At 37.9% G+C, this 13813-nt stretch overlaps 1 protein-coding gene across 2 annotated transcripts in view; it reads right to left on the reverse strand.

Moving 5' to 3' along the window:
* CACNA1A (calcium voltage-gated channel subunit alpha1 A) overlaps nt 1-13813 on the reverse strand; it is a 248568-nt gene that overhangs the window by 188942 nt on the left and 45813 nt on the right. For both annotated transcript variants that reach the window (XM_051971665.1, XM_051971666.1), the window contains exons 2-3: nt 11545-11650; nt 10451-10590 (exon numbers count right to left, since the gene is read on the reverse strand). In XM_051971665.1, coding sequence (XP_051827625.1) covers nt 10451-10590; nt 11545-11650 — 246 coding nt within the window. The remainder of the gene's footprint in view (nt 1-10450; nt 10591-11544; nt 11651-13813) is intronic.

Here is a 13813-nt window from a genome sequence, read left to right on the forward strand (position 1 = left end):
CTGTGTGACCCTAAGCACTTGACTGCTGTCTGCTTCAGTTTCCTCAACTGTAAAATGGATATTATAATAGCTTGTATCTCACATAGTTGTGAGAATAAAGGGATATTAGTAAAGCATTTAACACAGTATCAGCACATAGTAGGTCCTACTTGTTTTCTCCTTAACCTTCAAATCTTACATTCATAAATTTCAGAAAATATTTTATGGGGGTAGAGGAGGAAGCTGCCTACCATGCAAGGGGCTTGCTTGCCTCTAGATCTCTTAACATGACAAGGATACCAAAGAAGTGAACTTTGGTTATTTCTCATTCTTGTTCCTAATACATTGCACTTTCTTTGATGACATCTTTTATGCTGTTTTTATGTGCAGTTCAGTATTGGTAAAATGTTGTGCAGCCTGTTTGGGTGACCCAGAATTTTGATGCTTCAGATTGTGGTATTTCAAGATATGCCATATGGACAGAATCACCAAAACAAGTATGGTGTTTTTAAAAGGATGTTTAAATTTTTATGTCAGAGAGAAGTTTAGGGTAATTGAAAGCCTTGTGCAATTTCCAGTAAGCTCATCATTATCATCATCATCATCATCATCATCATCATGGATATGCTAGGTAGTGTGCTAAGTAAACACTTTGCAAATTTTATCTCATTTGATATTTACATTATGAGGTATTACTATTTTTACTATGATTATTATTGCTATTATTATTTCCATTTTATAAATGAAGAAATAGGCATAGACTTGTCTAAATGAAGTATTTGAACTTGAGTCTTCTTGAATATATACTCATCATGCCCCAGCAACCATATCACCTAACTGTTTATTTTCTACTTCTCATTCAATCCAATGTATCCAATTCCCTTCTTCCTATTCAATTCTGGGCCCATTTCATCTAATCTATCTATTTTTATCTTTGTCTTATCTTTCTATATCCATATAGATATTGATGCAATGGCTTTATAATTATTAACCTAAGTAATATTAATATAATAAAATGTATCAAATTAAATGCTTTTATAATTAATACAAAATAAATGCCATGAAATCTTTAATTTCCTACACCTTTCTGTCAACTGTATAATGATAAAGAGGAGTTATGTGGTAGCATAATATTTACAAAAATCTATTTGTTCCCTTTTCACATTTTCAGTAAGAACATCCTGAATTATATGTGTGTAGGTTATTTTCATACTTTGTAGAGATGAAAAAGTAGGCATATGGTTTGGTAGATATTGATGTCCTTTCAATTGACTTGTTTTTCAGCAGTAATAACATCTGTGATTTTCCCCCAATTATTTTGTTTTTTCTTCTCTTTCTATATCTTGAAAATCAATCACTTACAGACTTAAAAATTGAGTCACCTCCTATAAGGATCTTTACTGTGTTTGGTCCAGCCATTCTTTCCATCTTTATTTTCTTTAATAATTTTTAGTGAGAGTCTAAATGTTATTGATAAGGTGAATTGTTATAGAAATGTTGACAGATTTTTTTTTAAACTTTTGTTGTTAGGCCTTCTGGTTTCATCCTTAAGAGATCTTGAAATGATCCGGCTTAAATAGATCTCACACTGAGCTTCCTGAAAATTAGCTTTTCTCTCTACTTCTACTTCCTGGCTTATAAGATAGTGCTGTTCATAATCTTCCATGATCCCCCTCTGAAAGATTTTGTAAATGAATTTCTATCCTAAGAGTATTGCCCTTAGCTGATATATCTTTTTGGGTAGCGAGGAGAACAAGCAAGCATTTACTGTCTGAGAAGGTTGTTTGTAGGCTCTTTTAGCCTCCTTATTGTAGTGATTATTCTGTGTTGGTTAAACTTCTATAGAAAATGGTAATTGTCTGTGTCTGTTCTGAAATCCATTTCCCATGTTTTTTGGCATCAATAGCTTGTTTAAATAGATCATATTGGAGCTGTTTTCATTGCACATTATCATTTTCATTCTTCTAATTTGGCGTTAATTTTTATCTTTGCTTTAACAAATCAATGATTTGTCTGTAAACAGACACCTGATTTAGAAATGACTCCCACACCAGTCACCAACCATTTCCTATCTGTTAAAACACAATTTTATTTTTGTAATGTTATTTCTCGCTTATCCTATCCAAAGTTCCCTGGCTTACTTCTTGGAAGGTAAATGCATTTTAGGGGAGGGGAATGAACCTTCAAGCCCTTTCCCACTGGATCTGCACTGTCTGAATAACTCACTGGCTTTGCTCTTCAAGGAGGACACTGCGCAGAAACTATGCAGTTGTCTTCTTTCTCCAAGGAGCATGACACATCAGGATATTACCTCCTCTTTTTTAGAAGGTCTAATCCATGAATTCTCAAATTTGAGGTTATCCACATAACTACCTAGGGAATTTACCTTTTCTGGTTAAAAAGACAGCACTCTTTAGGGACTTCACAATCCTCCCCACCTCCATGCCATGCAAAAATTTGAGGTTCGTGAGTATTGTCCATAAACTATCTTAGGCTGAATGGGCACGGATATATCTGTCTCTGCCATGTGTTTCTGCAGGAATCTATCAGTGTCCCAGCTACTACCATCTGTTAAGATAAGAAAGTCTACTCTCAAGATCTCTCTTAGGCTGCATGCAAACCACTTCTGCCTCAAGTCATCATCAACTAAATGCTCCTGGGGGATGCAAAGGAGCATAAGTTCCTTCTCTCAACCCTATTCCTCAAATACAGGTTTATCCTGCTATGTTTGGCAATAGAAAGAGAGTAGGAGAGAAAGAAAGAGAGAGAGAGAGAGAAAAAGAGAGACAAAGACAGAGACAGAGACAGAGACAGAGAGAGACAGAGGAGGAGGAAGTGGAGGAGGAAGAGAAGAAGAAGAGCAGAGAAAAATAGAGAGAAAGTTGAATTTAGAACTCAATTTTATATATTGTAGAATAAAGCATTTCCACCAAGAGCTGTCCCAATCAGCAAATTATCTTTGAAGTAGACTCAGTCTTTGAAATTTCCTCTAAGTTAATGGACATAACTACCTCCATGGAATAGTAACCTCACAGATATCTCTGAACAAAGCCCCTGCCCAGTTACCTTGTTAGGTTGACTGGTAAGAATTATCAGATTGATCAGGGACTCATCTGATAATTTAAAATTTTTAAAAATTTAAAATCAGATACTTAGTGTCCATTGCCCCCATCACTACAGAAGTGGAAGGAGATGTCAAAGAGCTAAAGACCACTATTATTTTTTGTTTCATGGATTAGTATAGCCAAAGGATTCAAGAACTAGAGGTCAGCCTGCTGCTGTTGAGGCTTTCTGTCCTTATTTAAAGTGATTCTTGGACAGAAATCATAGTATATAAAATTTTTTTCAGAATGATTAAACATGGCATATCCTTTAAGAACCTAGGAACATCTCTATATCACAAAGAAGCATCAGACATGGACTTTTTGTGGAAGATGACATTAATTTCCCTTTAAAATCATTTAAATCATATACCCTTGCTTACAAAACATTCGTTGGCTAAAGGCTCACTGTTTGACTGTTTAATAACAAATCTCTATCTATCTAACCTTGTTTCTGATTGTTTCCCAATAGATCTAGGCACAATGATCTCCTCATTGTTCTATCGCTATGTGACTTATATTTCTAATCTTCATACCTTTATCTATTTTGGATTTATTTTGTCTGTTTTTATTTAATTCAACTCTATTTCTTTCATAAAGTCTTTCTTGACTCTTTAGCACTTTGATTCAGTGAGATATTTATTGTCAACCATAAAGCCTAGAACCTTTTATATATATGTACATATATATATATGTATATATATATATATTATTTCATCATGCCATGACCCTTTAACTGTACTTTGCTAGTAGATGGCAAATAGCTGTCTTAAAACTTATTTTTCCTCCCCTGCAAGTGTATGTAGCAAAGCACTCAAGTAGAGCACTAATACATATTAATTAAATGATTAACAGACAATATGGAGTAATGTTCTTTCATGCAGATGTCTAAGTGAACACAGGCTTTTGCTTGGAAGGTTAACATGGCCTAGACTAAACAGTGTAACTAAACTGTAATAGTCCTTTCCATGGCTCTGTCACTTACCTCCTCTATGACTGGCTTTGTTGCCATAGTTGACTGCCCTTTGTATAATGAAGATAACAGTCTTTGGCCCTTTCTGACCTTCAAAAAATCAGTGAATCATAAAAGTATAGCATCTTGGAACTGAAATGGACCAGAAGGTGTAAAACATTTGGCAGTTTTTTATCACAGGACACTCAATCAACAGAATTTTATACATAGAGATAACGGTATTATACCCAGACACACAATATTCCCATACATATATACATTCATACATTCATACGTATATTAAGTTCTTAAGTGCAGAGATGGACAGTGAAAGTGTTTTGTTTCTAAAATGCTCCTTTTTCATAAGGACCCATGATGTTCAAATACAGAATGTTCTGTTTGGCATTCAAAGCCCTTTATAATCTAGTCCTTTCCTACCTTTCCAGGTAGTCTTCTTACATCTTACCCTCCAAAATGTACTCTTTCATTGGTGACATCAGCCTCCTGGATGTTACACGAACAAGACACTCCAAGTCTTGGTTATAGGCATTTTTTTCTAACTGTCTCCCATCCCTAGACCCCTTTCTTTCCTCTATTCTACCTGCTGCTTTCCCTGGCTTCTTTTATGTCCCAAATAAAATCTCATTTTTTATGGGAAATCTTCCCCAGATCCTCCTAATTCTGATGCCTTCCTTCGGTTAATTATTTCCTATTTATCCTACCCATAGCTTGCTTTGTGGATATTTGTTTTGCATACTGTCTCCTCCTTTAGATTGTAAGATCCTGTCTTTTCCCTCTTTTTTCTATCTTCAGAATTTAGCACAGTGGCTGGTACATAGTAGGTATTTAATAAACGACTATTGATTGATTGATGTGCTAGGGACATAGCAATTTATTCCTCTAGGCAGAATCATCTCATTGAATAAAAGATGGTAGAATAGAAAGAGCACCTGATTCAGGTCAGTATCAAGAGAAATCAACATTTGAATCCTGGCTATAGCCTGACTTAATATTTGATCCTGGGCAAGTAATTATCTCTTTGAAACCACAGTTTCTTCATTTATAAAATGGTAAGATACTTGTAACAACCAACTTCATTGGGTTATTTGTTAGAAGGAAAATATTTTTTAAAATTATTAAAGGAAAATACTTTGCTATATAAATGTGGAAATTATTATTTTCTAGACACAGGTACATCTCAATTTCCTCCTGTCATAACACTGAATACGTACATAAAGATAACAATTATTTATTCTTGCCAGGCAAGTCTGTCTTTGTCCTTCTGTTCACTGTCCCCAAAATACATATATCATAAGCAACAATGACAGTAGGGATACACTTTCAGCATCTCAGGATCTAGGATCTAGGTTGAGTCTCCTTCAAACCCTGGATTTACTCACTTTTTTCTGGTAAGTATAATTCCTGCAGACTGACAAATAAATTTAAGTCTTAATCTGGAAAGAATTTCAGATCCAAATACGGCAGCTTTAAAATGAGACCTTAAATCATCTCCCAAGTCCTCCTGGTTAGGTTCTAAAAAGCCAGCCAGGTCCTGCTAAGTGACCTCCCTCGCTGAGGTGAGGGTTAAGATCTCCCCTGCTCAGTTCTCATGGCTCTATCTTCTGGAAGCCCCCTCCCCTTGTGCCCTTTACAATAGGGAGGGAGAATATTATTGGTAAACTGCCTCATTGCCTCCCTATTCTGAAGAAAGGCTTCATTTGACTGTCAGACCGTCTATTGCCTCAGGATAAATAACCTTAGTTATTTATTAGCTTCCCTTTCAGCTGAGAGCTTCAGGCCTGCCTGCAAGTTAGACCCTCAGCCCTCCACCTCCTCCCCAAAGCTTGCTTCCTTCTCCCCTCCCTCCAACATCTGGTAAAGGAAAGAAAAGCCATTGCTTTGCATTCATCAGAGACTTCTCCAGAGGCAAGTAGGACTACAGTATAAAGATTCTGGAGTCATTATTGTTTATATTTTGTTTTCATAGAAGACCAGTGAAATCAGAAAGTGATGACTTGTGCATGAAATAGATTTAAGTGAAGCAGACTTGCACAAAGTAGTCAGGCTCATTCTTTCTTTCAGTCATCGAAATTCAGTGGCAAGATAAAAGTCAAGATGACTGACAATGACCTGGGATGTAGTGGATGGCCTGGGATGCAGTGGATAATTCTGGCATTTTTAATGTCTGATCAGGTTCTAAACACTTCATAGCACCTGCTTCAGCTGCCCTTGGGGCCATTGGAATAGACTGTTTTTTTCCATCCATTCCACAAGGGAAGGTTCCACATGCTTAAGATAGACTGGCTCACTGATGGGTACCATCAGTCTGGTTTAGCCCATCTGCTGAGATCTCCTCATCTTAGTCATTATGCATGTTATAACTGTTTGGAGATACAGGTGAGAATTGGGCATCCAAAGATCCTAGCCACAGAAACTAATTCCTCAGAAATGGAACAGATAGACAGCTGGGCCCTCTCCATCTTTCCCCTTCCTTCCCCGTGGAGGCAAGAGGAATGTGAAGAGACAGATAGATGCAATACTGTATCTTCTGTGGGTCACTCAATCCTTCCAGGACCTTGGAAATTGTTCAATGCCATTTGAGAAGCACTGGCTTTCTAATCATCACTCCCTAAAGAAATTCATCCTCGACCCTTCAGTTTTGGCAGTCATGGCTAATAGTCACCATCATCTGAAGGAAACTTTCAAGGTTTACTCCGTGAGGTCTTCTGAGGTTTCTTCCTCTGCTTCTCACTAAGTTGAAAGTGACCTCTTCCTCGGGTGTTTCCTAAGATACTCTCCATTTGGCTCTTCTCCCAGTCTATCTTACAGTATATTTATTTGTGCATATATCTTACTTCCTCTTCCCCATCTCCTCACTCCCAGTAGATTTCTATTTTCTTGAGGACAGGAACTCTTCTGATTTTCATATTTGTACCCTCAGGCCTAGTATAGTACCTTATACATAAGAAGTGTTTAACAAATGGATGAATTAAAATAATACATCCAAGGTCAAGGATTAGGAAGAAGCATTAGAACCCTCCCCTATTGTTCATCTGGGTGGTCTATATCATTCATATTTCACACCCAGGGCTCAATGCCAGGGAAATGGAAGTTGAAGCAAAAAATGGAATTCCACTTCTAAGTAATAACCCACACTTCATTAATAAGAGCTCTGGCTTGGGCACATCAAGTCGGAAAAACTCTCTCTGCCTCTAATCCGGAACTCTGGGTGCGGAGAAAAAGGAAAGGGAGAATTCCCAGTTCCCCCCCGTCACTAGATCTAGCAGAGGGACCTGGTCCCTAATTCTTTGTCACCCAATGGTTTCAAATGAAATTTTAACATTTTTAGCAACTAATAGAACTGGAAGGGATCTTAAAGATCACCTAATCTAAAACCCCTCATGTAACAGAAAGCTGAGGACAATAAAGAAAAAGTAATTCAACAGAAGGTGGCCAGACAAGGTCTCAAATCTAGACCAAAACATTTTTCCAGTGCTAGTGCTAGTCTCTTTATGGAATTTCTCCCATCTAATTCTATCCTTTGAGAGGCACTTACTACAGAAAGGATCATCTTTCAATTAAAAACAACTGTCCTGTTTTATTTTTAGCATCAGTTTGATGTTTGTATTATTATTTATTTTTGTTAGTTTTCTTTTTATTATTATTTATCAATATTTTAGAAACAAGATCAATGCTATCAGTAATAAAAGAATCAGAATTTCTGATGCCTTCCTCATGTATATTTTTGATATACTAATTAACCAGGTCATCAATCACAATGTAAGAAGTACCATTAAAAATACTAAGATAAGTGGTTTTTGCCTCCAAACTTGATAGAGGTAAAAGAATACTTCAGAAATCCATGGAAAAATGATAGAGTTTTTGAAATGCATATATGATTATAAATATAAAAGTCTTTTTTGTGGTAGTAGCAAAGAATTGGAAATTGAGGGGATGCCTATCAATTAGGGAATGAACGAACAAGTTGTAGTATATAATAAGGATGGAATACAAATGTGTTATAAGACATAATGAGCACAATGCTTTCAAAAAACCTGGGAAGACATATATGAACTGATGTAAAGTGAATTGAGGAGAATCAGGAGAACATTGTACATAATAATGGCAATATTGTGCAATAATCAGCTGCAGATGACTTAGCTATTTTCAGAACCACAAAAATCCAAGACAATTCTGAATTACCTAAAATGAAACATGCTATCCATCTCCAGAGAAAGAACTGATGGAGTCTGAATGCAGATAGAAGCATACTTTTTAAAACTGTTTTCTTTCTTTCTTTCTTCCCTTTCTTTCCTCTTCTCTTCTTTCCCTCCTTTCCTTCCTTCCTTCCTCTCTCCCTCCCTCCCTTCCTTCTTTTTTTCTTCCTTCCTCCCTTTTTTCTTTCTTCCTTTCCTTCTTTTTTCCTTCCTTCCTTCTTCTTTCTTTCTTCTTTCTTTCTTTCTTTCTTTCTTTCTTTCTTTCTTTCTTTCTTTCTTTCTTTCTTTCTTTCTTTTTCTCTTTTTCTTTCTTTCCCTTCCTTCCTTCCTTCCTTCCTTCCTTCCTTCCTTTTTTCCTTCCTTCCTTTCTTTCACACAGTGAATAGAGCATGGAACCTGGATTCAAGAAAATCTGAGTTCAAGTTCAGTCTTAGTTATTTAGTACCTATGTGACACTCAACTGCAAATCTGCCTCAGTTTCCTCATCTGTAAAATAAGAATTAAAATGGCATCTACCTCCAAGTATTGTTATGAGGGTCAAATGAAATATGTGTAAAGTGTTTTGCAACCTTAAAGCACTATATAAATTCTAGCTGTTATTACAATAGTTATTATTATTATTATCATGGAGTTCTACTTTTATAATAATCCTCACATCAGGCATTCTTCTCTACTCCCAATATCATTTCCCTAGTCTAGGCCCATATTACCATCTGCTTTGTATTACAACTTTCTAAGAAGTCTCTTTCCCTTTACTTTCACATTCTCTCCAACCTATCCCTTGTATCATTGCCTTACTAATTTTTCTTATTTCCTGCTGAGCAATCTTCTCAGTTTCTCAGTGATTATTCTTTACCTGACATTCAAGACCTTCCCTAGTATGGCCGGAAGATTTTCATACCATGTCATTCTCTACATGAAAGCAAAACTGGAATATTTTTTCTTTTAAATGCACTCTGTGCTGTCCTCTTTTCATGCTTTTGATCACAGAATATCCTCTTGTCTGCATTTCCTTTAATTTAATGAATTACCACCAATTCTTTAAAGCCAAAATCAAATTCACTTCCTTAATGGAGGCTTTTCATTCATTCAGCAGACATTGTTTTCCTTGTGTTCTACCCCCAACTAGGCAATAATAATAAGCTCTATAAGGTCAGGGATCATGTCAGATGTAAAACTACCAAGAAATGCAAACAGTCTTTTGGGCAGTTTTCCAAGTATGATTTATGATGTCTTACATTTTATGTAACAAACTTACAAATAAGCAAACATAACAGCAGAAAAGAGAAATAAAAGTAAAGTTGTAGACATTGCTCCTCAATTCTTCATATTCATTTCTCCTACTTTCCATTTCTCTGAGTTCAGAGGAACTCTAGGGCCTGTTTATAGCAAAAATATTTAGAATTGCATACTAAGTCATTTAATAAATGTTTGTCAAGATGTTGTAGAGAAGTGTGTCATAGTACACTGCCAGAACAAAGCCCTCATTTATATCCATAGTGAACACAAAAACCCTAGATGATATGAATGTGATATCTCCCTAGGTTTCAATCATAATCGTACCCTACACAAACCACAGCAGTCCAATGGAAATAATGAAAAAGACACATTCCATAAAATCAGGGAACATGATTCACCACTATTCACCATGGTGATGGCACAGTAATCATTCAGTTCTCCCCAAGAGATTAGAAACTAATCATCCATCAAAAAAACTCAGTCACCCCTATAGTGACTTCCCAGGATAACCCAGCAGCAATGGACGTTGACACAACAGATTATTTGACTACAGAGTTATATGACTACAGAGTGCAGACCAAAGCAGCAGAGGTACCTATCCAAAGAGGAAGGAAGGCACTTAGGGGTCCAATAGAATAAGAACTGGATTTTAAAGTCAAGAAAACCCAAGGACAGAGGGAGATCAAGATCAAAGATCTTTCAAAAACCATTCCCTGGAAAACACTGAAAGGCTACACATAAGAGATCCTGTCAGCTATATACCTCCCAAATTGCCAACTGCAACCAAGTCACCAGCACATTGCACCAAGAGTCAAGTTGCCAGAAAATCCAGAAAAATAGGTGGAGAAGCTCTTAGACTTGCTAGTTCAGCTCTATCTTCAGGCAAGCATTCAAGACCAAAAGCTCTTCTTTCCCTCCCCCACCCAACTTTCTCCCCTAAAGAAACAGTACAAGCAACTTACCCTGTTAGCACCACCACAAAATCCATTACGTTCCAGCCATTCCTTAGGTAAGAGCCTTTGTGGAAAGCAAACCCTAAGGCGATGATTTTAATTCCAGCCTCAAAACAAAAAATTCCAATGAAATATGGTTCTGTGTCATCCTGGGGTAGGGAGGAGAAAAATCAGTCAGCATTAGCAGTACTGGGAATTCCATAGAACTATTAAGCCTACAGAAGGTGGAACAAGCAGGCAACTATGGTATCCTTTCCCATAACTCCCCACCCCAGGGAGTTCACACACAAATACATATTCTCTCTCTCTCTCTCTCTCTCTCTCTCTCTCTCTCTCTCTCTCTCTCTCTCTCTCTCTCTCTCTCTCTCACACACACACACACACACACACACACACACACACACACACACACAGAATGTCCTACATAGAATTCTCCCTGGAGATTCTTGCTGGAGACTAAAATGAATTAAAGCAGAGTTCAACTCTCCCCAGGAGAAAACCAGAAACACTGACTCTCCTCACTGGGGGATTCAACTTCTGAATGACCAAATGGGTTTAAACAGGAATGAAATAAAACAGATGCCTCCACAATCTAAAACCAGTCATCTTTTAGCAGACCAGATAGAGGCTGCTAATGAAGCAGGCAGGTATCACCTCCTAATCAAAACAAAAGTCATTCAGATATTTCCTCCCTTGGTTTCTCAATCCAAAAAGACATACACAGACATTCCATGAAAGATGGGAATAAAATATGCTAAGGGTTATAAGACAGGTGGAATTTCTGGACCAAGAGCCACCCTCTTTCTTGGGAAGGGAAGGGGAGGAGAGGGGAAGGGAGGGAAAAGAATGGAGGGGAAGAGAGAAGGAAAGGGAAGGGAAGAGAAGGGAAAGGAATAGTAGGAAGAGAAGAGAAAGGGAAGGAAGGGAAAGGAAGGAAAGGAAAAGGAAAAAGGAAGGAAAGAGAAGGGGAAATTGAAGAGAAAGGAAGACAAAAGGGAAGGGAAGATGAAATGGAAGAGCAGAGAAAGAGAAAAGCAGGGAAGGGAGGAAGAAAGGGAAAAGAAAGGAAGGGAAGGAAAGAAGAGCACAGAAGAATCACTCACCAGGCGTTCAGACATCGGCGTCTTGTCCTCATCAGGCAGATGTTGCTCAAGAGCAAGTACAATGCAGTTTGCTATGATGGTGGCTAAAATCATGTATTCAAAGGGAGTTCTGGAGAGTTAAGGAAAGTTCCATCTGCTCATTGAGGTGGAGCGTTATGTCCAACTGTGTGCATGCACCCTCTGGCCCAAGCATTTCAGAAGTTCCCCTGAAGGAATTGCCACAGCTAGTCTGATTCATCTTGAGTCTAGGAAAATGGTAATTTCTCATGCTTTCCAAACTTCCTACCTTATCTCCCCTTCCCCATACCCCTGCCACCACATAAGCTGCCAAAGCCATCTGTTTTAAACTATCTAAAGCAAATCCTTCCAAGGACCCAGGAACAGAGCAACTGATGTCTTAGGAGAGATACTTCCTTTTTCCCCTCCCTTTCCTTTCTGCCATGTTTTTTACAAAATTGACCTTGCATTTGAGTCTACACACACACACACACACACACACACACACACACACCCCACAAGAGAGCTTAGAAGTAAACTGAGCCCCAAAGTCCAAAAGCAAACTCAAAATTCAGAAGAACCAGGATCTTTAAGGCTCTAAGATAAGAGTCCACCAGGACCATACCAACACCTCCTTTAAGAGAAACACAATTGCTTTTTTTCATGGCAAGACCTGGGCAGATTTTCTCTGAAGCTAGCGATTTATCTCGTCAGCTTCTGATCAAACACAAAAAGTAAATAGTTTCTCTTTTCTCCACAAAAGTACCCTGGAAATGCAAATTTCCTTTTCCTGAATGCTGCATTTTCCCTTAAAGAGCAGAGACATATTCCTCCCTGAATCCTATGTGCCCATGAATATCAGTATGGGCTGACAAGGTCTCCAGAGTTTCCTGGCAACAGGCCCACAAGCTTCTAAAGTTCCCCTTGCAATAATCTGTCCTCTTCATTTCGAGTTAGAATGGGCTCTTGCTAGTGAATGTTAATGTGTATAGTCAAAGTTCAGACTCCTCATGAGATGACCCCAGTTTAAACAAATTCAAGGAACAAGGATTCGGATATTACTGAGAAAGAGACTCAGAATTCAACAAATTCAACAAACACTGATTAAGCACTTTTTCTGTGCAAAGTCTTGTGCTTAGTTCTGGAAATATTGAATAGGAAGGGACAGAAAGAATTATTCAGGCTCAATAAATAAGGGAAAGATGGTCTAAAGTTCCTTACTAGAAAACCGAATGGTGGCCCAGGAGGCAGAGGTGCAAGGATGGGAGAAGTTGGTTAGCTCCCATTACAAAGGAGAATGTCCTCATCCTTTGGGCTTATGCTATTTTAACATAGTTTCTCCCCACCCTTTCCACTTTCCCAACTTTTCTTCACAGTTGGCCAATTTTCATCTACACACTAAATGCACAGATAGGACCAGATTCCTCCTCTGACCCAAAGCTTTCAGATGATTCTTATTGCTTATGCTGGGGATCAGTCAACTTAGGTCTGTGGGACTACCTTTGTAAAAGATATTTTGTCAAAACTATTCAAAGCTTACCAGCTAGACAAAAATAGGCAGTGGGCCAGCTCAGTCGTATTTTGCTGACCCTTGGCCTATATGATAAAAAAAAAATTCCTTGGCCTAGTGTTCCAACCCCTACACAATCTGGCCCTGACCTACTTCTCCAGGCTGATTATTCTCCTCCTCTCTCCCCTTTTTATATCTTGCCCAAATGGACTGTCAACTATTCCCTGCCCTTGCCCTGATCTCTTCTATCCTTCTGTACAACTGTACAGGTTGTCCATCACTCCAGAAATGCACACCCTCTTCATCTTTTCCCTAAAAATGCCAAAACTGTCATGAAGCCTATTCTCTTTTCTATTTCCTGCCTCCTCTCCCCTCAAAGGGATATCTTCTGCTTAATTTTTTTCCTAAAGCATTTTGATGGGACCTCTTCTTTATCTTTATCAGTTATATTTTGTACTACATTAATTTGTGAATCTGTTGTATCTTCTAACTTCCCATTAGAGTATGAAGGAGGAAAGGAAGGAAAGAAAGACAGAAGGAAGGAAGGAGAGAAGGAAGGAAGAAGGGAAGAAAAGGAGGGAGGGAGAAAGGAAGAACAGAAGGAAGGAAGGACAGAAGGAAGGAATAAGGATGAAAAGAAGTAAAAAAAGAAGGAAGAAAGGAAAAAAGGAAAGAAGGAAGAAAAGAAGAAAGGAAGGAAAGAGAAAAAGAAGAAAGGAAGGAGGGAGGAAGGAAGGAGAGAAGAAAGGTGGAAAGAAGGAA

This window comes from Antechinus flavipes, chromosome 1 (assembly GCF_016432865.1).
Source record: "Antechinus flavipes isolate AdamAnt ecotype Samford, QLD, Australia chromosome 1, AdamAnt_v2, whole genome shotgun sequence".
NCBI classification, from domain to species: Eukaryota; Metazoa; Chordata; class Mammalia; order Dasyuromorphia; family Dasyuridae; genus Antechinus; species Antechinus flavipes.